This window comes from Telmatherina bonti, assembly GCF_933228915.1.
Source record: "Telmatherina bonti genome assembly, chromosome: 13".
In the NCBI taxonomy this organism is placed as follows: Eukaryota; Metazoa; Chordata; class Actinopteri; order Atheriniformes; family Telmatherinidae; genus Telmatherina; species Telmatherina bonti.
Window position 1 is genome coordinate 21,064,179 of NC_136611.1, and position 23,965 is coordinate 21,088,143.

General features: G+C 37.8%; 1 protein-coding gene across 2 annotated transcripts; it reads right to left on the bottom strand.

The window, feature by feature from the left end:
• Positions 1-1,632: 1,632 nt before the first annotated feature.
• Positions 1,633-23,566, bottom strand: LOC306764757 (ceramide transfer protein-like). Of its 2 annotated transcripts, none has more exons than XM_079251992.1 (18): positions 22,990-23,566; positions 22,727-22,861; positions 20,469-20,585; positions 12,553-12,660; positions 12,121-12,259; positions 9,900-9,983; positions 9,552-9,709; positions 7,781-7,873; positions 7,536-7,622; positions 7,238-7,330; positions 6,897-6,974; positions 6,069-6,164; positions 5,671-5,803; positions 5,504-5,574; positions 5,280-5,408; positions 2,630-2,759; positions 1,978-2,115; positions 1,633-1,861 (listed from the first exon to the last, which is right to left on the bottom strand). In XM_079251992.1, the coding sequence occupies exons 1-17, from the start codon at positions 23,077-23,079 to the stop codon at positions 1,988-1,990; spliced, it is 1,869 nt and encodes a 622-aa protein (XP_079108118.1). In that variant the 5' UTR covers positions 23,080-23,566; the 3' UTR covers positions 1,633-1,861; positions 1,978-1,987. The 2 variants fall into 2 exon arrangements, with proteins under 2 accessions (XP_079108118.1, XP_079108119.1); XM_079251993.1 differs by having other exon boundaries at positions 1,947-2,115.
• Positions 23,567-23,965: the final 399 nt, after the last annotated feature.

Here is a 23,965-nt window from a genome sequence, read left to right on the forward strand (position 1 = left end):
ACAGCTGTCTGATACCTCTTCATCAAGATCATATCCAGCTATAAATGTTCAATTCTACATCACACATTAGTTCAGACCATAATTTATTCTGTAAATCTCAATATTTTACTATTTGCTGAAAAATACTTTAATCACTGAATGTAAAGACAATGCATATTTATATATAGAACAGCATCCTATAAATAAACTCCTAAAATTTGTTGTCTGTCATTAATTACTGAACTTTGTTAATCTGGAAGCAGCGATGTTATATCTGTGGCTGTGTTATGTGAAATGCACAGTACACTTACTCCACTTTAATGTGTAATCATTTTAATTTACAGAACATTGTCAAATTGCATTACAATTAGTGCAAATAACATTTCTGATGTACAACTTAGAAATATACAAAGTGTGTAGATTACTGACAAAATATAATTAAAAACACCCACTGCATTCTTTGCCTGACATTACGCGTAGATCTAGCTTTGTGTTGTCAGCAAAACGATCAGAAAACCTCCAAAACTCAGAGCTATGAAAGTGATGGTGAATCTTTTCCACTATCCAGATCAACTGATTGCAGAAATCCCAGTTTTTGATGGCTTTAAACGCAGTCTGAAGGAAGTTTAAATCATGAGGTAAAGATTATGTGAAATGCTGACCCACCCCTCCCCCCATGCTTCATTTCAGTGTTGATAAATGCACATCTGGTGGCTGTAAAGTAGAGAAATCCAGGACTTTTTAAGGTTCATCCTGGCATCTAAGGCATTCTGGGGGTAGTTTATCAGTCAAAGGGCAGGAGACCACCGCACTGTAGTGTGGCGTGTGAAATGTAAATAATGCGCAACTTAGAGCTTCAGGTGTTTATGATACGATTCTCAACTTTTTACACTTCATATGAACAAATCTGGCACTCATGAAAGGACAGTATTTCTCCTGCTGCATCAGAGGCCGAAGATCATTAAGAACAGAACGGATGTATTAAATGAATCTACTCATCTCTCAATGAAAGAGAGGAATCCAAATATCAGACACCACAGCTGGCCACTTGCAAAATCTGAAGACAGATGCTGCTGACCACGACGTAGCATTCACAGACCACATCTATAGCTGTGTCAAACATGTGGTCCAAAAAGAGATAATTCGCTAATTCTCTTAATCTCCCATTTATTCAGCCCACTGCTGTCATCAAATTCAAGCGTTTAACAGTCAATTCACATTTCTCACATTGGTAAACTAACTGAAAACTTTATCTGTTTTCTCTGTACAATACATTGTGTCCACGGTGCTCTAATATAACAATCTAGAAATATAAAGATTTCAAAGCTTTAGGCTCTGACCCCCCATCAAACCGAGATGAGTCATCACAAGAAGGACAGGAGAAGGCAAGAAAGGAGGATAGTTTACCTCACCTCATCAGTGTTGTCCAGGAATATCTACTCTCCTCTCTTATGGTAGTCACTTTAGCAGCAGCAATACAAGTAGCTGTAACACTAGTGATTAAAGCCCCCCCCCACCCCTTTCCACACACACACACACCCCAAAACTCAAGAAGTATGTAATCATATGAAATGTACAAAACAATTTACAAAAAAAAAAAAAAAAAAAAAAAAGGAAAAAAATGACTAACATCTCAAAAACTGCTTATGAAATTCTTGAATTTACACAAAAATGTACTTTCATAACAAACAAATGGTGCCAGGTCATTAAAATGGTTGTATTGATGACCACTGATGCATTAAAGCTGTAGACTCAGTTTCATCTTCAGAACGGTGGTATGTGGGATGACGTCCTGCTTGTGTTGCAGATGTTTAAAGCATACTCTGTATGGCAGATGTCATGCGGTCATCGGGAGTCTGCTCAATGCTGAACTACGTCCCTCCTGAAAAAGGCAAGGCGGAAACAAAGTTTTAAAGGAAATATAAAAAACTGAAAAGAAAACAATTGTACGAATGCTACTTTCTCACTTCAAAGTAATGTGTGTTGGTCCCTGGTTACCTCGTAGCTTTCAGAAGAGAATTGGTTTCCCGGCGGTTTTTTCTTGAACATAGGAGGTGAAGCGTTTGAGGAACTTGGGATACTCTCTCTTGGCCACGGCTCTGAGGACAGAGGCTGGAGCCCATCCTCCAGGGTTTACTGCAGTCCCATAGAGAGTAATTATCAGGAAACTGTGCTCGATGATTATTAACTAGCAATCATAAACCACATTGCATCAGTCCTGGGAGATGTGTGTGTGTGTGTGTGTGCGTGCGGGGGGGGGGGGGTCCCACCCCAGCCAAATATATTCCAATAATCTGCCAAGTTTGTAGTTGCCCTTCAGCTCCGCAGCTGTATGTCAGAAATCTCCCTGTCTACAGGAAGTGAGAGGGAAGCGGTACAAGTCTAAACTGGCACCTAAGAGGCACAAATACATGATCTTGGTGTCATTCTGGTGTCAGCAAACCATTTGCCATCTACAGTCTTGATTATTTTCCTGCATATTAACATGAAACCTGGATATTTCACTTTAAGTTGAAGATCAATACAAAGGTAGACTAACTACTCAAGTACTGATAAAGTCAGAGAGGCTCCCCCCCCCCCTTCCGGCTGCTGACCCTGCCTGGGGCATAAATCCTGAGATCAAAACCAGATGAAGCAGAAAGGCACTTACCATTGGCAACATATGTGATCTTACAAAGGATGTTGTCCCTGCTTATCTCTTTATCACCCTCTGGTGGGCTGACCAGTGTCTGGCAGATCATGGCAACATTGATTTTGGCACGAACACATCGGTTTGTGGGCTGAAAATAAAACAAAGACATCAATGCATAAAAATCCTCAAGATAACAAGAGTTATTTTATAGCAGACTTGGCATGGTGGATCAAGTCAGTAGGTAAAAACTGTTCTTCCATTTACCCACACAGACCTTACAAAATATACATTTACACTCTGTGACACATCAAATAGATTTCAACAGCTCTTAGATACTCAATGCAACATGAAAATATCACAAACAATAGAAAAATAACAAACAAAAGAAAATGTAACAACCTGTGTTGTTACCTTGTGTGCTCCCTCTCTCAGTGTTGTGAAATAGACAACTATTATAAAGCAGACTAAGAAAAATATGTTAACAATTATAATTTTAATTAGTTCACTGATCCGAGTCGTGCAGTATAGGAACCATGAGGGAAAAAAGGGCTTTTTCAGTAGAAACAGGGAAACAAGTATCTTAGAGCATCCCTTAGCCTTTGGAAGTCACTGTTGTACTTAAGGTGTTATGAATTCTTTTTTTTTTTTTTTTTTTAAATCACACACAGATTATGCTTGATAGTATGGAGCAGGTGGAGAAAAACTTGGCCGATCAAGTCTATTTGAGTGCATCAAACTCAAACTGCATGACCCAGATGTTACTTCAGCTCGAGGAGCTTTTATTTGGATCATTTTGGTTGGTTAACATGTTGACATGCATTTCAGAAGTCTTTTTATGGCCTGATCAACACCATAAAGTAATTTATTCTTAGTGTCATGTAAACACGCTAAATGTTGTGCAAGCTGAGGTAGGAACACATTTATAAAATTTCCACATCAGTCGAACAATTTCTGCTACCATATTATAGCTGCTGCTACTGGAACAAAGACTTAAAGAGACAAATTAACATCTTATTTTGAATTGCTTATGTTCTTAAGCACAGAAATACAACAAAATAAACTCCACACAACCACAGATTGCATCATTTTATGTCAAAATCCTCATTCTGCTGACAGCCTGAGTGTGTAAGGGACCAACCAACAGAGCACAGCAGGAAGAGGAGACGGGGGTGTAAAAGCCCACACACCAATGTGCTGCCAGTGGCTTCTATCTACACAAACACTGCTAACCAAAACCATCACTGTCAAAATAAAGTAAAAAAACAAAAACAAAAAAACACAAAGTCCAAATACTAAGACAAGAGGGTCTCTTTGCTGAGAAATATATCATCAAGTACATGTAATGGTTAAAAACAGGATTTGGTATGTTGTTTCTTAAGAAACATCCAGCTTAATTCACCTTTAAAAACATACACAGATGTACGTCACAACTCCCAATAATGTTCCATTTCTTTCCTAATCAACAATGGTGTGCATTCAAAAATGGATAATGTGTTTATTTTCAGCAGCTGGTGTATGATGTGATGCTGTAAAGCAAAATGCAGCTGTGATGTGAGTCCTGAGCTGGGAAAATAAATCTGCAAAGTGCATTTTTCAGCCTCGGGACGCTGCAGGAAAACAACAGGTTCAGGAAGTTAGGTAATGAATGTCATTGTGCCATCAAAATGAGTCAGTAACACTGAGGTTTTAAGGTTGGAAACTTGAGAAATGTTACTTTTAAACTGTCAATTTTTTTTTAGCAGAACATTAATGATGGGGATCTATAGTGCATGCGCGTCCAACATGGATTGTGTTAGTTCTTTTTTTTGTAAACTGAATTTTTTTCCTAAACATTTTGTTCAAATAATGCAGTCTTACAAATTTTGTTCCCTTGCATTTTATTCTAATTTTAAATTCTGTCAGAAATATATCAAAAATCCAACCAGCTCCGTTTAGTTGAACATAAATAGTTTAATGTCCAAGTCAATCATGTTATGCGAGCTAATATCTTATCTCCATGGGATCAATGGACGCTGGGCTTTGAAATGTATATCTGTAGAGAGCCAGACAGTTGCTCCGTTCAGTAGCCCAAAAAATATCACACACTGATGAATTACAAAAACAATTTGATAGTTTGATTCTGCACAAAACATACATGTCCTTCTCCTGGTATCAGACAAAACTTCCAGCTTCTTCCACTCATGATTTTAGTAGAAGACTTTCTCATCCCAACCAGTCATTGGAGAGGAAAACATTCATCAGTTTAAGTTGACATATGTGTAGCAATGTCAGTAAACCTGTTTTCACAGTATAAGGATGTAGTTCTACTAAGTTCTAAGTTTTACTAAAAGTAATTGTGCCTAGGAGCAAAAACAGAGCTTGGTCATCACAGGACATGAACTTAATAACTTGATGAGATGCTAGCTGGGATGAATGTTTGGTTTTTAACTCAGATACTGTATTTTAAATAATGGACAAATAAGCTAAACTCAAATGAGTGGACTTAAATGAAGACCTGGTCAGAGGCAGTACTTTCCACTTAACCTCAGTCCATTTAAAATAAACTAGTCTACTCCCAGTTTAAAGCATATTTTAACTGCACCATGACTCTCAGTTCACTGGTACTGGTCCTAAGAAGTGAGGCAGGTTTAAGGTAATAACATTAGATGTACTGGTGTGTAAAACTTACAGGAGCATTGTCGTGGTCCACAGAGAAATTACAGACCAGCCATGTGTCAGGATCATTTTCATTCATAGCCAAGATCTTCCGGATGGCTGACATATAAAGTACATCTCTCTGAGAGGCAGGCCACACTCTCTGAAACACAACCGCACATATTCACCTGGGGTCAAAGAGGCTCCAAAACATTTCTGATCAAATGTGCAACATGTTTAAGAAATATCTAGTTCTACCTTATGTGTCTGGTAAACAATGATGGCATTATCAGAAAGTGTTTCCACAACGTTGAAATTTTCAATAGTGGCTGTGGGAGCGAGAGTTCATATCAGTCGGGTCATGACACTAAAACTAAGGTCAAACATTGTGGATATTATGATGTCTCCTGAAACTATAAACTTACTCTCCCAGTCCATTCGGACATTTGTGTCCCAGAAGTAGTGGCAGAGCTCATGTCCTGTTACCCCTTTTACAGCATGAGTGGCTTTAAGAGGATCCAGCACAATACCGTTTTCCTCCACTTCTCTCCTGTAAACCTAAATAAAATGAACAGTGGATCAAATGACAACAGTATCTTTAAATAGTCTAAGTAGCTGAAAAAACTAAACAAAACAACAACTGTCATATTATGCCGTAAAATAATGGGTTATAAGACGACTTTACCACTCCTCTCTTTAGGGCCATTAAGAAAAGGTTAAATGACAGCGAAAGTAACTTTAAAAAAAAAAAAGTAATTTAAATATTCACAGCTAAGAAGCTCGGGGAAATGATTCACCAGCAGCCCGTCTCCCCAGAACTCACCTTCATCTCTCCTTCTTCTATTACCAGCTGCCAGTTAGCATCTCCACCCACGTCCTGAAGAGAATAAGTCATATGATTCTGCACCATCTCTTCCACCTGAGAAATGGAGAGATATTGATTAAAGTCATGTTACACAATCTATAAGTCCCCCTGTCTGTGGAAGGACAAGCTTTAGAAAAAGGTAGAGTTCAGGGGGAGAAGAAGCACATTATATTTAGCAACTTTACGGTCAATATTAATGATCCACACTCTTGAGCAATCCTTATATTTTTCACCTGTACTTGTTTTGTATACTTATCATTTCTTAGAAAGCATAGGAAAATAATTATTTCTCTCTCTGAACTTTAAGAATTCCTAAAACAAACACAAACCTGGCAGTAATCCGATTTATACAAAATATCTGAACCTGCTTGAGGGTTATATTTAATATCCTAAGAACACAGTACATAGCCTGTCTAAATGCATGCCTGCTCATGCTGTGAAAGTTAAGTGATGTAGGAACAGGAGGAGGTGGAAAAATAAGAGGTTTCAGTCATGCAGTATGAAAAATAGCTCCTATATACATAATGAGATTTGTTGTGTAATGAGGAAAACTTGTTCACTTTGGAAATATTTTTTAAAGTTAAGAACAAAAAAAATTGACCAGTTGTATAAAAAAAAAACCGATTGTGATGTACTCCTCAAAGAAAAAAATGTTTGCGAAATGCTGGAGAAAGTGGTTACTGTACATTCTCATGCTATGTGCTCATGCTGTATTGATCTACAGTAAAAACCAGCAGGCACTTGCATCACCCTAAACATGCTCGCTCAACAGACCAAACACAGTACCTGGACACTGAATCTGTGAATGTCATCTGAAGCGCTGACTAGCTCAATGGAAGACTGGGAGGAAGAATAGGTATGGGGCTGTACAGCAGAGATAAAGTTGAAAGAGAAGAGAATAAAGAACAAAACAGAAAGAAACCCGACGACAACAGATCAAAGGATGCCATCACAAGCTGGCAATGAAACAGCTCATGTACAGATGGTATACAGTACCAGTCAAACATTTGGTCACACTTTCCCATTGGATTAAGTGGGAAAGTCTCTAAAATTTTACTGGTACTGTGTCCTCTGGTTGGAAGTTAACCATACAGTAAAAAGAAAAAACAAAACAACATGCTGCTTACCTTGTTTGCAAATCGGTGTGTACCAATGGTGGAAAAGGCATCACCAGCAGGAACCGGAGTGAGGCGAGGTATCCTGACCTTCTCTGACTGGCACTGAGGAAGGCAGCATATACATTCAGTAAGAGACCGCCGGTCACAGATGTGAACAAAAAAGTTTACATCTTTGCATCTTTTTCATTTTAACAAAGAAACTGCAGTAGAAGATTAGAGGTGGTTAAAAAAATGTTTTATAGACCCCTACTGGAAAAGTTATTTTAATTGTGGAAAAAAACAGTGCTTGTTTAAATATTGATCAGACCTGCTCTTCTATCTTGTCTTGTCTGTCCAGCGCAGCTTCCACCGCATCAAAGAATTCATCTTCATTGATCAGACTGTTGGGCCCCTCCTGTAAAGCACAAACAAGTGTTGTCAGGGTTGTAGACAACATATGATAACAATCTTGACAACGACACATGATGGTACAAAGTCACGAAATCCATGTTTTCTTATCCTTATTTTTCTAATTCTGTCTCCTTCTAATTCTATTAATTAATCAGGCCATGCCTCATAGTCTGGGCCTCCATAGTGGGACTTCTTCTTCAGTTCATTCATTGCAGATTTGTAGGCATCTTCTACTCTCCTCCTCTTCTCCAGCTCCTGCATAGACACACACAGTGTGATTAGTGTAGTTGTGTCAGTTTTTATCAAGCTTCAAATCATCGCTCATCACCCCTCACCCCTCTGGTACAGTTTCAGTTCCTCAGATCACAGATTATAAGTACAGGACAAAAGCAATGAAAACAAAGGCCTGCATGTTTCAAATTCATGTAAACCCAACTATGAATCAGCTGTGTTCACAGTTAAACCGATTTCACAACAGAGCTCACAACAGACTGATACTTCACAGATAGTTACTTTCAGTACTGCAGCTTGTTCTCAAGTTAACTTTTAATTTTGTTAAAACAGAAATAAAAGTATTTTTTTTATCTTTATGGGAGTAAAAGTAAAACTAAGTGTGCTGTTGGCTTAGCTAAGTACTTAAAAAGCAAAACTATTTTAGGTAAAGTCATCTAAGAATGCAAGAAAGCGAGCGTGGCTAAAAGGATAACTTCAAATGAATCAAATATGTTTTCCAAAGAACAATAAATTAGGAGGAATCCAGACAATGAAACCAAACAGTACCAGAAAAAGAAGCAACAACTACACAAACAAACGACGACCTACTGTACTGTGGAAACTGTGGCTCTGTAAGGGTATCCATTTTTGTGTCTGGTGTTTGAGCAGCTCTGTGCTCCGCTGTATTGAAGGCTTCCACAAATTGCGCCATGAAGTCCGACTGTTCATTTTTAATGCTCTCTGTACAATTCTAAGGCTTGCAAATCCTTTAAGCTGTGTTCTGTCCTATTTCTATTTCCCTGCTTCGCATCAGCAACTAAACTTCAACACTCATAGCCAAACACAGACATGTCTGAGGTAGATTCACTTAAGTCTAACTGACGGCACTTCTGCGCTTGGCTTCCTTGAGTTTTACAGGTTTGGTGGCACGCCCTTATACACGGGGGGGAAAAAAACAGAAGAGAGAAACTGGTTTGACAACATTAATGACAAGGCAAAGTACTCCTTTAAAGACGCAGATTACTCAAGTTACTAATGAACTGAAGACACCGGATCAGAAAAGGGTTAAAGCTCGTTATGGGTAACATTTGTGTCATTTTTGCTGTTACATCACATTTAATGATTCAATCGTCTATTTATTTGGCTGCCTGGGCTATAATTTTAAGCAACTCTGAAGAGTTTTTTTTTCTGTTTTTACTGCTGCCAGAGAGCTGCATTTATTGGCCCTTTTTGGATCACACTGTTTGCATTTGCAACAGGCTGTTTAACCTGCAGCTAAACTGCAGAACATTTTGCTGAAGGCATTTGTCATCGAAGAACCAGAACCTTTGCATTTCCTGAAATATACGGATGGAGTAGAATAACCAAAACACCAGCTTATGAACAATTGAACATAAAGAACTGACAATGTCAAGGCACACTCAAAGAAATCTTTCAACAGTAAAGGACTGAGAAGCATAAAAAAGCAACAACATTTTTAATTAACTCTTAAGGAATTGTGTTGTATCCATTGTTTCATATTCTGGACAACATTTTTGTTTTTATCCACCCAAAACTGCTGCCTACACACCAAAGTAAAAAGTAATTATTTGAGGACTCTGCAGTCAGGTACACTTTCACACAGCAGTGGCAGGAAACAAACCCACACATAAAACTGCCCACTCTGCTCATCTGACAAATTATGTCACGTATTCTACCAGGGGTGTGTCAAGTGCTTTACCTTGTCCAGTCTCTTCTGCCAGCTGTCTTCTCGTTTGACCATCAGCTCAATGCAGTGGGACAAAGTAGAGAGGATGCCTGCTGTGGTGGCCTTAAAGGTGATGGCTTCACCCTTAAAGTCAATCCCATTAATACCTTTGGAATTGGCAGGAGAAAACACTGGCACAGACAGAAGCAAAGAAATAAGTGACTTTTAGGCCATTTCTGGACTTGACTGTAACATGAATATTTATAAGTCTTACGTTTAATAAAAAAAAAAAAAAAAAAAGAAAAAAAAAGCTACTAAACCTTCCAAATAAATTCTTAAATAAAACAATGAAGGTTTGAAAGTCAATGCAGATAGACTCACATTTTTCTTTGCTGCCATTGTTGTTGTGATTGTGTTCGCCATCTGATCTTGTAGTGGATGGAAATTCATCTTCATCCTCCTCAACTACCGGAAAAAAAGCAACAGATTCCTTAGCAATATTTCTGTTTTGTGCATCACAACATTGAGGGGAAAAAAAGAAACTTTAATTTTATATATGTACGACTAGTCGAGGCAAAAGGTGTGGTTATACACTAAGAGAAGTTAGTAATTTGACAATTAAAGGTGGAGTATGTAAGATTTTCAATATTTTTTAAAATAAATTAACTAAAAAACAACTACAATCATAATTAGTTTTTTCAAACGTGTAGGTTCCAGTCTGTCCATATTTGATGTGTTATTAAATTACAAGTTTAATTAATGACAAACACCCTTCTTAAATGTTTGCCTACCAGTAAATCATTGTCATTTGTCGTTAAATAAACTTGTAATTTAATAACGCATCAAATATGGACAGACTGGAACCTACATGTTCAAAAAACTTTCTAATTATGATTGTAGTTATTTTATTAGTTTATTTTTTTTTTTAAATATTGAAAATCTTACATAGTCCACCTTTAAGGGCAAAAGATGAATGAAACCTAATTTCCATAAAGTTATAATTTGTAAATTAATCAAATTTTATATTTAATAAAATAGCTGTAATCCTCTTTGTTTCAAATAACAGAAAAATAGACAGCTTTTTACACTACTCACAAAAAGATAAGGATATTCAGCTATGGAGCGTAATATACAGGAAATGTAATAAGTTGATGCAACACTGATGCAGCATGAATACAAGACTATTAAAGACAATTATGAAACTGTAATTCTTTCAATTTAGAAAATTCACTGAAACAAAAACTAACAACTCCAGTGGGTATACCACAACATAAAAATGCCAACATCGCAATAACTTGCCTGTGTTAGTGTCTTCTAGGACTGATTATGTCAACATGTGAACAGGATGATAAAGAGAACTGTTTAGATACAAGGTGACATTAAATCAGAACATTTTGTGGTCGATTCATAGTTCAGACACTTCTTAGGGTTTTTTTTGTGGTTAATCACCTTGTTAGAGAACAGCATGCTGTGTACTTAAGCAGTGGACGCTTCTACAATTGCATTCAAAATTTTAGAGAAAGTCAAATTAAGTTCACAGGACATTACTGGACATTTTAGTTTATTCTGGCATTTACATGACAATTACCCCAAAATTTTTGTGAGTAGTCTAAATGCATAGCTTGTATTAAAAACCAAAGCAAGTGTCACAAAAATTACGGACAGGCTGAACTAACTAACAAACAAACAATAATAATCCTGATGGAATATTTACAACTACTTTGGGTAACTTGCCCCGGTTAAGTAAAATGGGGATACAAATCACAAATTTCATTATGATACAATATACTGATTCAATATATAAAAATTTGCTTGCTGATACCATATATTTTACCATAATATGACTTAAGAGTCCATTCAGGATTCAGAGACTCTAATGAGAGTGTGTAAAAAACAGAATCCTTTGCATCCATATCAAATCACAACAAGCAACCCAAAATCCCATTTTTTTCCTGAGATAATAAATTACAAACATTTAAATGACAATTTGTTCTTTTAATAAGAAAATGCTGTGTCAGATTGTGCAGACTGAGCTTTAAAATGATCCCAAAAGGTACAGGAAAACTAAAAGACTAAAGAGAAATGGATATAATGCATCCCTCCAATCCAGAATTATTTTGAGTGGTAGCTGCAATCAACTGTAAAATGAGGATATATTTCTGGAATAATTACAGTTTCATAATTTCAACATTTGGTAAATTATCTTTCCAAGGACCTAATTAAATATTGGGCTGAACTGATGTGCAAATCATTGCACATAAACTTTCCTTGTTCTCTTTGGGAGCAATGTTGCATACTGTTAAAAATGTATTCTTTAAATGAATGTTTACGTAATATTCATTTAAAAGAAAAAATGTACATTTAATATGAAAGAAGGAAAGGTTCTGCCTTTCATATTCAAGTTACACAACCCACAAAATGCCCTTCAAGCAGATACATGCAAGTTAAACAAGTAAATCAGCTAACATTTATAAAGACTTTGCTTTGGAAGTAAATATGACTGATAGTTTTGAGCAAGATCAACTAAAAACCAATTTATGATTTAATTTAAGTATTTGAAAAATATGCAAAACTGTGTTGGAGTATCAAAGCCTCTGATTACCTCTGTCTCTCTGAAATTCATCTTTAGAAACAGCATCGGCACAGGAGTCGAAATACTTCTGAAGGGTGTCCACTTGTCTGCAAAGAATGTCCCGGAAGGTTTCCATTTCTGCTAGCTTCTCACGCAACCTGTGCCCCTTCTGAACAGAAGGAAACAGAGGTGTAAGACATGCAAACAAACAAAAACAATCTACACAAATGTTTTCAGGAGGTGATTTTGTTGTTTTAGCCAAAGATAATCACGAAATACAAGTTCTTAACACTAGACATCTTACTGCAGATAAGCTGAAATGTAATCTGGGCTAAAAAGCTTCAACCCTGACACCACAATTAAACAATTTAACTGGCTAAATGTTTTCAGTCAGCCATTTCCACAGCCTGTTAAATCACTTAAGAGACACAACTTCTCTCAGTCACAGGCTTTATTCATTACCTTAAAGGAGGACGTTGATGTGGAAGACAAGGCACTAGCTGCTGAGGTGAGAGATAACATGGAACCATGGCGCCTCAGACTTGTTTCTGAACCATAGCCAGACTCAGCCTGAAATCCAGTTGAAGTGGAGGGAGGAAAAAGCAGAAGAGAACAGAAAATCAAAATGGATGCATATGAAACTGTTTAATCTGCCAAATAATAATGAGTCTGATGAAAGCTAGATAGGAGAACTTCTAGTGCCACCATCACTGAGATATGTTGAACAAGAACAGATCACTTAAGCAGGCAAAACTCAAAACCATACATAAGGGCATGTCCAGCCCCTAACCTGGCTGAACTGCAACTTTCTGAAATGAAAACAACTTTTATAACATGAAATAAAACTATTATAACTACACTGATGCCGCTTGCCAGTATGTACACTGTGCTTGGATTTTAAAATCATCATTAATAGTCAAAATCTAGGAAGGAAGGATTTGGTTTCTGCCATCATAACTATGTGTTCAAGACCATTTTGCACATATAGTACGACAAATCTGCCTGTTTGCAGGCTGCTTGGCCCTTTGGTAAAAAAACAAACAAACAGTATTTTCTTTCCCAAAACTCACATAAATGACATATCTCCACACTCCAGGTCAGGAATTTGCAGCGTACTGCATTGACAGACAGCATTTACTGCATATCAATAATCTCTGATCTCTGTTTTATTTTAAATTTTATTTTAATGACTCAAACAAACAGACATAAAAAAAACAAACAAACAGCTGTGATAATATGAAACTTGACAGAGGCAACGGCATGATAGAAGTTGAGCAGCTGGGATGTCATAAGAAATGAGATCATGTGAATCTTACAAGAGGGTGAGAGGTCATGGCCATTACAGAGAATCACAGAAGTGATACATCCTACTTTATCGGTTTATTGTTGTGTTTCATGTTGTTGCTATTTGTGCAGCTAAATTTTCACTCAGAACAAGTATAGCCATTAGTAGAAAAGTTCATTTGGACTCTGAACCATGCAGGATACTGCCTGGAATTACATTGCAACAAAGAGGCTTGACCATGCATTTGGGAGTGGCTGTGAGCACATTTGTTCTATTAGGCAGCTGCCAGCTAAGCAAAGTGCCAGGATTTTATGACACATGATGTAAGCACAACCACACACTGACATCAAAGCAAAATATTCTTGTTTGTCCCACATGGAGCTGTTAACACTTATCTATAAAAGGACAAAAAAATCTCAATGATATAACATATGCACACCTATCCTCTGGATTACAGCAATGTTAAAATATTTTACATGTAAAGCAGGAGACCAACATGCTAGTAGTTTTATGACTCAAGTTATTTGCTTGGGTTTAGTCACGGCTTTGTGTGCAATTCTCCTCTTGATTACAAAATTACCAGAAGTCTGCGAGCCATTTCTGCAGGGCAGCTGGAATGCAGAGGAATTTCTTACAAACAGTGAACAAACTGAAGAGGGAATCAGGTGACAATCTCGAGAGACACCGCATACACATTCCTCTGCCACAGGCTCTCAAATCATAACATAGTGATCGACTGAGAGGACCAATTAGTGAACAAGGAATCAGTTGAGTGTTGAGCTTTAGTTAAAGGATGAATTAACATTTATGCAATCTTGCAACTATTGTGACAAAAACTTTATGAGATGAATTTTTTATTAGATAATGTTTGGCCTGCTTTAAATGGACTATGGACCACTTCCAGGGGCAGTATGAGTTGTTTGACACAGTGTGAACATCAACCGGACTCTGACGCAGACCAAAGTAGCCAATTCTGGTCTTCTGAAAGTCAGGGGTCTTGGTTTGCTTGCTAATGGACAATCCAGCAATTTCAATGAAAGAAAATGACCTTGCCAATGGTCCTTCTTATTGATGCAATAAAGCATCAAGAAGAAAGCAGAAAAATATCTGACTGGCTGCCCAGGATGCACAATGGCAAGAAATTTCCTTGCAATAAGAGCAAACTTTGGAAATACTCTTCCAAGGCTTCACAATAAAAGCGAACACAAAAAGAAAAAACGCAACACAGCAACACTGTTTTTGCCTCGTAGCAAACAGTTACAACTATGTGACATTGTCCAGGTGGTCTGGTCCACCTGAGTGAAGTGCAGTTTGAACACAAACAAAAGTAAAGGAAGGTGTGAAATCTTTCTTTAAACTCCGCCCAATCCAACCAAGTTCCCCAGACTATGTTGGTGTAAATGCGCACTTAAGGCTGGTTTATATACTGTAGATTTATATACTTGCTGATGCAAATGGAGTGTTTCTTTAAACTGGAGTTTAGGGTAAAAGTGTCATGACTTTTCCAGACCTGCAGGTCGCAGCAGGGCTTTTATTGGTAAACTTCACAAGGCGGAGATTTTCTGATGGTTCGCTTCACTTCCGGCAAGTATTTCATGTTTTAGAACAAAAAAGACGGCCAATGGCATTCAGGAAGTGACAAGACCCAAACACCTGGAAAGACGTAATCACACTCTGGCCAGTCACAATAGAGTCCTTCCACATGGCTGCATTTACATAGCCAGGATACACATCAGGTCTGAAAAGGTGCATGTTGAGACTGTGGACCTACGCAGAGCCTGCAGCGTTACCAACCTGATGCAGGCGCCACGTGACTAAACCAGCCTTTCGAGTAACATGACTTTCCCCCCCCCCAAATTTGTAGGAAGCGCATGACTAGAAAAATGTACACAAACTGAGGAAATAAAAGGGAAGAAATGTGCTCTTTATAACAACCAAAGTAATTCAATGCAACGCAAGAGAAGTTTCTGACCCATAGAACAGTGTTTCTCTTGGTGAAGTACTATATGTGCTAGTTTCCAGCACAGCAAAAATGTTTGCTATGATTAATAATTGTAACTTCATGAATAAACATTAGCAGGAGAAATTACACATAAAGTCTAAAGTCAAAGCAACTGTTGAAAACAATGAGCCGTTTGTACCATTATATAATTTAAAAGAGACACTCTCCATTTTGTAGCACTGTAAACAGTAAATCTAAGTGTTAAAGCACTGCACAACTTTACATACAAGCCAGTGGATATTAGAACTTTGCTCTGTGGTTAGAAAATCACTTCAGCTGTGCACCGTACCTGGTGTCTTCAGAGATATTAATAAATAACCCGTAAATCAGATTTGTTTAGCAGCAAGGAAGAATTCCTCAATAAACTTTGTTAAACTTTTATTTCCCAAAGTTGGCTTTGGCTCATTTTTTAATGCACTAGTAATTCAGATTTTAACTATATTGTCCTCATTTACATTCTTATAAAAATAAATACACAAGGAGTGTGTTTATGTAGAGTTACTGCTCACTAGGTGTTAGCTTTTTTCAACGGTTAGCTAGTTACACTGCTAAATTAATGTTTGCCCAAGGTTAATATGAAATTCTTACTACTAGTTAGTTCTAAAAGATGCCACCTATTGTTATACAACATATATATGAGATACATTTACAGAAACTAAACTTTTATTATTAACAACATTATGAAAAATATTTAAAACCAAAAACATTATCTTCTGCTTGCTTTGAATCACACAACATTAAACAATAAAACCTTGTTTTGGATTCACAGAAGAATCTTTTGTTTTTTTAACATCTCTATACAGACAATTTGCATTTGTAAGGACTACTGGTGGCTGCATCAGCAGGACCCACACACAAAACAAATTATTATGAATCATTTTTGTCCACTCTGACATTACAGATTTTCCATCCTTAACTCAACTTGTGTCATACTAAAGTGATGCAGACCAATCTGTCACCACCCCAGAGACTGCCACCTTCACACACCTGGCATGACAACCATGCAAAACTGAATACCCACGCGTACATGACAAATGAAACAGGCTTTTGTTGCTTTAAGAGCGTACACTAACTGATCGTGGCACCCTACAAAAACCACTCATCTGACCACAATCTTTCAATGGAACTAATCTTTGAGCATGCAACCATGCAGCATCAGTTACAGTATAGTTACTAACATGAAATGCTTATTAGTAATGCTAATAAACTATCGCATGCAAATAAAAATGTAATTTTTAGCTAGTAAATGGTCAGGAAAAATATGTCAGCAATAGAGATCAATCACTCCACAACATGAGCATCTGATGATAAAATTTTAGGGGTGAGTGAAAGTAAACAGGCAGCATGCCAACATGCTATAAGCCCACCATTCGGCCATTCCAACAGCCAAAGCAGAGCAGGGCACTGCTGCAGTCCTGGCGGTTTGCTGGCCCCAACATGGCCAGGTGCTCCCCCAACACTCTGATCTGATAATGCAGAAGCTTTAATCCAGTTTTCCCCGTTTCCCTGGACACAGTTCACTAGAGAACAAGAGGGAAGAGGAGGATGTGAAGAAGAGAAGCCGCACAGGCTTAGTTTAGCTCATCATGTGAAGGAACACAGCGGCACGAGAAGCACAGAAGAGGGGAAAATAATAGCCATTTGCCTCACAGCAGCTGGAGGAGAGGCAGACACTAGATGCTCCTTGAAGCAGAAAACTAGACTGAGTCGAAAGAGGGAGTCTTGTAAATCCTTGGCAAGCAAAGCAGGACCTGCTTACAATCTGGTTTGCACGCTTTCACAGACTGGCTCGAAAATACACACACTGACATGCACTCCACTTTCGCTACAAACATACACCAAGAGACTACACACCCCGATACGTGAAACCTTTTCTTCTCGTCCGACTTTTTGTCTGGCATCCATCACTGCTGTGAGAGCTTGCGGCGAAGACAGTAAGAGTGGAGTAAGGATGATGGGTGCATGCATGTATAAATTAGCGAAAGAGAGAGAGGAGAGTGCTGTCTGGAGCCGTTTTTGAGATAAACCAATAAAGAACTGAAAAGGTGGGCGACTGAAGCAGTCTACTGTATATTATGACACAGCAGAAGAAAGAGACAGAGAGACAGAGTAGGAGGAAGGGGGCATCATTTGTCTGGATCCTATACTTTATTTCTGTCTACCTAACTCTTTTCACCCCTTGGTGCTGGTCCTTTACTCTGGACCACCAATGTTTAAACTGCTCCCTTGAATGATATAAAGAAGTGGTGAAAAATCTCACAAATGAACACAAGGTGTTTCCCTCTTTCCCTCAGATACATGTATATCCCTAAACCAACCTTAATTAGTGGAAGATCACATCAGTTTTCTCAGAAATCAAGTTTGTTTTTGCATTTGCTATGATTTTTGTTACTATGAAAACATGCAAATAATGAAAAAAAAAGAGAAAAAAAATGAATCCATCAGGAGCTGCACTTAACGTCACCACATTTAGCACTTTTCTCACCGCCAACAAAAACACACCCACACACAAAAACACAAATGGACTTTGACAAAAGAGTTTTTCCCCCTCAACAAACTGACGCCTGTTGAATTAGGAAAAGATGGTCGTTTTCTCTAAAAAGTGACACCTAATGTGCTTTTTAAAGCCATATTCACTATTCATCCAACACATATTAAAGCACACTAATAGCAGTTACTGCCAATAACCTGACAGCAAATAAGAAGGCATGATGTATACCTGGTGTGCAAAAACTGTGAATAAAGATTACTATGCAGTACATCAACAAGCAATAAAATAAGGATTAATATATTAATTAAATTTTATGCAAAAACATAATTTAGAACTTGGAGGCAACAGAGTAAGTATAGTGTATACTTTCACTAATTAAAAACAGAAGTTACAATCTTCAGATTAATGTTTTAATAAAATAATATGAAGGGGGAAAAAAAAAGAAATTTGATGTGAGAAATGCCTGGTGCAAGTCCGTCTTTGTCCAACTGGGAGCAGCACGGATACACTGCCTACAACGATGCTGCAGGTGGTGCTGTATTAACCTCACTGGAGGTTACTGTGGGTTTCAGTCCAGGCATAACCCTGAAATATTCTCACTCTCTTGTTAATGGGCCAGAAACCTGCAGCTACTCACACCCACACTTGAAACACAGCAGCAGTAACAAAATCAGAGAAGATCGCATAAGCACAGAAGCAGGTTAGTGATTAATTTCCAGTGTGTGTGCATTTTCCCTTTGTGTTGCAAGGATGCTGCTCTTCACGTGGCAAATTAAACATGACATAACAGATCATTGAAAACAAGATCCCATTAACTGCATGGTGAACTAGTTTAATATTGTGGGGAGACAGTTGTAAATTGTAATATATTTATAATTTGATCCATGTTTTCACACAGGATACTAATGTACGACAAAAGTGTATCATTTAAGGATTAAACAACAACAAAAAAAAAGAATTATAAAAGAATTGGTTGGGAAGATTTTCCTGCATCCACTATGTTCAGGAAAAGGATATGATAATGTTTATACGAGGAAAATCTTCTGTTTTTTTGTTGTTGTTTTTTTTTTTTTTTTTTAAACACGGTGGCACTGACAATTGTTAGCATCTGCTGTGAATGTGAGAGGCAATAAGATGCTAAATAGTTTACATGTGAATGTAACCTGCTGAGATAAATTTATTATTATTTCAGTGAGAGAAGCTGATTTTGGATTAAAGCAACACAAGAAACCTTTCAGTTGTGTATATATTCAATTTGAACAGAATAAATGAATTCATTAATGTTTTTAAACCTAGTTTTATTCTCCAATATCAAAAATAAAATTGTCATTATTGGTTATCAAAGTTTAATATTGCAGCCATGTCTATTGTCTAATCTTAATATAATTTGGGTTTTTTTGGTGCTGCCAATTTCTGTCATTGCTGTGGAAGAATCAGCAATTCTACGAATAAAATAAAATTTCACAATCATATTAGCTGTCTTTAAACTCTTTACAAACCTCTTTTCCAACAAGCAGCATAACAAGCGGACTTTTTACTTAATTTTGAAATCAGGTAAAAAAAAAAAAAAAAAGCCTTTCTACATTGCTGGAATCTGTTACAATGTTGATTCTTTGCACACCAAATCAAATCACCACAGCAAGTTAGATAACAACGAGGAATAAACATCAAATATTGCAAACTTGTTAAAGAATAATTTCAAAGAATTTCTCGCAAAAAGCCATTCAGAACATTATAAATTTTAGCACATTAACATCAGACTTCACAAATGAATATTTCTTATTTCAGTATGGTCGTGAAGCTGAACTGAAATAAAACCCCCTCATTTTTAGTAATATTTTTTTGTTTTGTATCATGTTTTCCTAGACAGATTTTATAAACAAGAAATACTCATTTTGATTATATTAAAAGGCAGATATACGGTTCATTAGTACATTGTACTTGCATAAATCAACATAGCAACAGTGTCTTTTTTAATGTAAAGGATCTATAATAATTAGCCAAATGCCAATTATATATATTTTTTGAGCATCACTATAGAAGTAAGACTTATCAGACACTTACCCAACTGGCAAAAAAGCTTAATAACCTGCTTATCTAATCTGATCTGCATACTTTATCTCTGAAACTACACATTGCAAACTACATTTTTGGCAGAGAGAACAGCAGCTTACTATCCGATAGCAAAGGATGACACCTCACTCCTCGGATTTCTTGCATTCCGAGACTGAAGAAGTATTTCTGTGTGTGTGTAAAAATTGTGTGCTCTGCCACACCCAGCGCACAGAACAAAAAGCACATAACTTCCTATCTGTCCTGGGAAAACAAAAACCAGAAAAACTGACCTCAAATTCAACTTGAATCCTGCAAGTCTGTGAATATTGTAGTAATGCAATGTGGTTTTAACTGCATAAGAAAAAAATATCTGTTTAACTCAAGTCAACCACACAAAAGAAATTCCCAATCATAACAGGGAATGATTCAAGTTTCTATGAATGAACTTGATGCTAGCAAAATTACAAAAGAAATATCAGAATAAGCCAAATGGGAATATGCCAAAAATAAATAAACAGCTAAAGAAAAAGGGAAAACCAACCCACCTTGTGCAGCTCTATCGACTCTATCCACTGGAGTCTGTGCTCAGGATCTTCAGCTCTGAGGTACCAAACGCTGTCATTCACACTGATGTCAAAACGACACTCGTCAAACTCGTGAGGCTGCGCAGAAAAAGAGAGGAGGTCATGAATACTTAGTAGAAAACCAAAGGTAATCCTCTACCTCAGCGAAATGACTGGAAAACAGGAGCAAGATGCTGCTCTGACACATCTTTGTTGAAAGCACTGGCTGACTAGTAACGACACACTTGAAAAAACACATGGACTCAATCAGACTGAATTAGTCACAGAAAACCATGCCACACAATAAACAAATTTTAATTGAAAGCTGATGTCTTGTGTCTGCTGTTCCAGCCCTAAATGACCGCAGCAGAGCTGTGCGAGGAAAAACAAAACATGGTCTGTTCCAACACGAACCTGGGTCTTCATAACCTTTCCTTCGACTTTTAGGAGGAATCTTTCAACTATTACACTCCCCCACCCAGCTCCAACCGTTGACCGCCTTAGGCACCCAAACACGTGCTGCAAAGAATTCACTTGTTTCCTTTGAGAGTGGAATTTGACCATTTGCACTCAGCTGAGAGGAGATCTACTATGCAAAGGTTCACAAGGAGAAATGACTTGAATCTTCTAATTTTATTCACCATTAAGGTGACTGCTGCTCTGCTAACTTACATAAACGTACTCTGCCAAACTTTAATTTCATTTACTGATTTGCTGCCACTGAAAACATCAACATACACCTAAATTCTGAACGCAAAGTCTCATGCTGGATAGAGGCATTGTTGTCACTCAAGATTGTTGCGACATTTTAATGTTAATATAAATATTAAAAGAGGATTTTTAGACATGCAAACAAGGATGAACTCTTAAAAGCAAAAACTGTCTTTAAGAGGCTGGCATGACTTCCAATAGTCCCTCTCCCTTCAGGTATCATTGTAAATACAGCAATGGATTTACCAAGGGCATTCAGTCCTGACTGTTACTAGTAAGAGAAATCTATCTTCCAGCTTACTGTGCTGTATCAGACACGGACCATAAACCTCTGTTTTACAGTCAAGTTTATAACTCTTTCAGTCTGATTGGAACATTCTCTTTCCCCTTGTGTAAGCACTGCTGTAAAACAATCCTGCACATGCTTCTTTTCTGGACACAGGACTGAGAAATCTTCACTTTAAACACAGGCAGAGTTTTAAACAATTTTTTGTGCACACTTTTGTTAATATTTGCCAAAATAAATATAAACTTACTTTGAGATTGCTTTGTATAAATGCATGCAAATGTCTGGACAACACAAATGCTTAGATAAGGGTTTGAATTGATGTGAGAAATGATAGCTGAACAGTTCCTGTACCACAGTATTTTTGACCGACATTTCCTGCATGCTGTCCTTTGGTATGAGGAAGGTCTGATCTATCTCCAAAGCTACACTGTGGCTTACACACTGATATTGGGTAGGAAAAAAAGGGCTTTTTTTTCCCTGCATTCCTCAGTCTCAAGAGACTGAGGTTTTGGAAAGAGAGCAGTCAGCTGTGCAAGTCATACTACTCTAATCATAAAGGGGCATTTGTAATAATAATAAAAACATACATGTGTTGATTTGATTACAACAACTAATTCACAAAATATATCTTGCATGCAGCTCCAAGAACTAATGCAATATCAACACAAATAAATATTTTTACAAGAGAGGGGGAAAACTAAGCTTTCATGTTGAGATTTTAATCCGGCTCTAAATCAAATAATCCTATTGCACAAATTTGAACAAATCATAGCAAACCCATTTGTTAGCCTATGCACTTGGTGGCACTGTGCTGAGAGCAGTGAATATTTAACCAGACTATGAGATTTCAGCATATCTTACAAACACCAGAGGCATGCAAGTTCAGTCTCTACACTATATAGTCACAGCTTACAGGTTACAATAAAGGAAAAGGCCAAAGTGTGTGCTCAAATAGCCTTTAAGGACGTATTCGCGCTGTGCTAGCTAAAATGCTAATGTCTAATATCCCTGTGATCTTAATGCCAGCTTCATTTAAAAAAAATGCAACTTTTTCCCTGAGGGACGTGGATTAAAGAAGCTCTCAGTGTAAAGACAGGAGCAAAACTGAGAACTTCAGCAGCAGATCTCTGATGAAACAGCGGAATTGTTGAACAGGTGCAAAGTTTCTTTCTGCTTTGTGTTTGTGCTTTAGATGGCAGAAAAAACAACGTTCCCTCCCAATGTTAGGACTAATACTTACTGTGATGACAGCCTTGCTAAGGCACAGAGATCCCCTGCAGCCGTACTCCCGTTCATCCTCTGACTTGTAGTAACTCAAAGTGTTGTTTTTCAACACGACCCATCGGTCCTGCCACCCGTGTATGTAATTTGTCCACTGTAAAACACACAACACACAGTTAGCTGAACCATGCAGCCAACACACATTCTTCATCATGACCACGAAGCCACGAACTTCACTAAAACCAACACCGTTAGCATCCAAACTAAATCTGCTACACTTGCCTTGCTTAACACGCCTCCGAGCTCCACAGGCTGTCCAGATTCCGGGTCCACGTCTTCATCCGAACCGGACGATGAACTCTTTTCGGACATTGAAATCCAAGTTTTGAGATAATCTGAATCTGGTGTTATCGACGGGAAACCCAATCTCTGACGTCCGTTTAGGTTACTGGTATAACGGCGTCACCGCCAAACCCGTTGACAGCTTCTCCAACTTAACCTGAACGTCGACGAAATACTGTTAACGATGAATTCATTAAGAGTCCTAGATAGTAGATCAATATAGCAGTTTTCGTGGGTCTGTTGACGAAGCTAGCTTGTCTGTTAACGAGCTACAGTGGAAGTGACAGCTGGCTCTCTATTTCTTGATTGTGCGGGCTTTGTTTTGAAACTGACGTCGAATACCAATAAGCCTAGCTCAGTTAGTTAGCTCCCAGACGACGCAACTAGCTAACACTAACTTTAACTGGAAACTTGGCACCACTCTTCTCAGTTATCCAAGCTGAAAACGATGATCCAGTCCAAAGGCCTCCGCGTTGAAGCAACACCTCAACTTCAACCTACAAACAACCAGCAAGGGATTGTGTCGCTGCTGTGGTTCCGCAGTTGAGTTAGCATTAGCGTAGTGCTGACTAGTTTGTGGGGGAGGAGCTGCAGCCACGCTTCACTGTGTACCTACAAGGTAAATACACTCACACCGGAAGATAGACTTGCATAGAAATAAAAGCAGTTTATTTAACACCTTTTTTCCCACATAAACTTATGTTTAGATTATTCTTTTCGCATAAACTCATTTTTTGTTTTGCATCTAAAATGGTTTTTGGGTCTGAAGCACATAACATCTGTATCCCAAAGGTTGTACTGATGTGCACTTTACAGGGAAAAGACCGGAAATGTGAGTTTTAGTCATTTCCAGCCATGACAGTTGCATCTATTAGTGCTTTAATTCTGTTAAAACTGGTCCTCTTATATGTTGCAA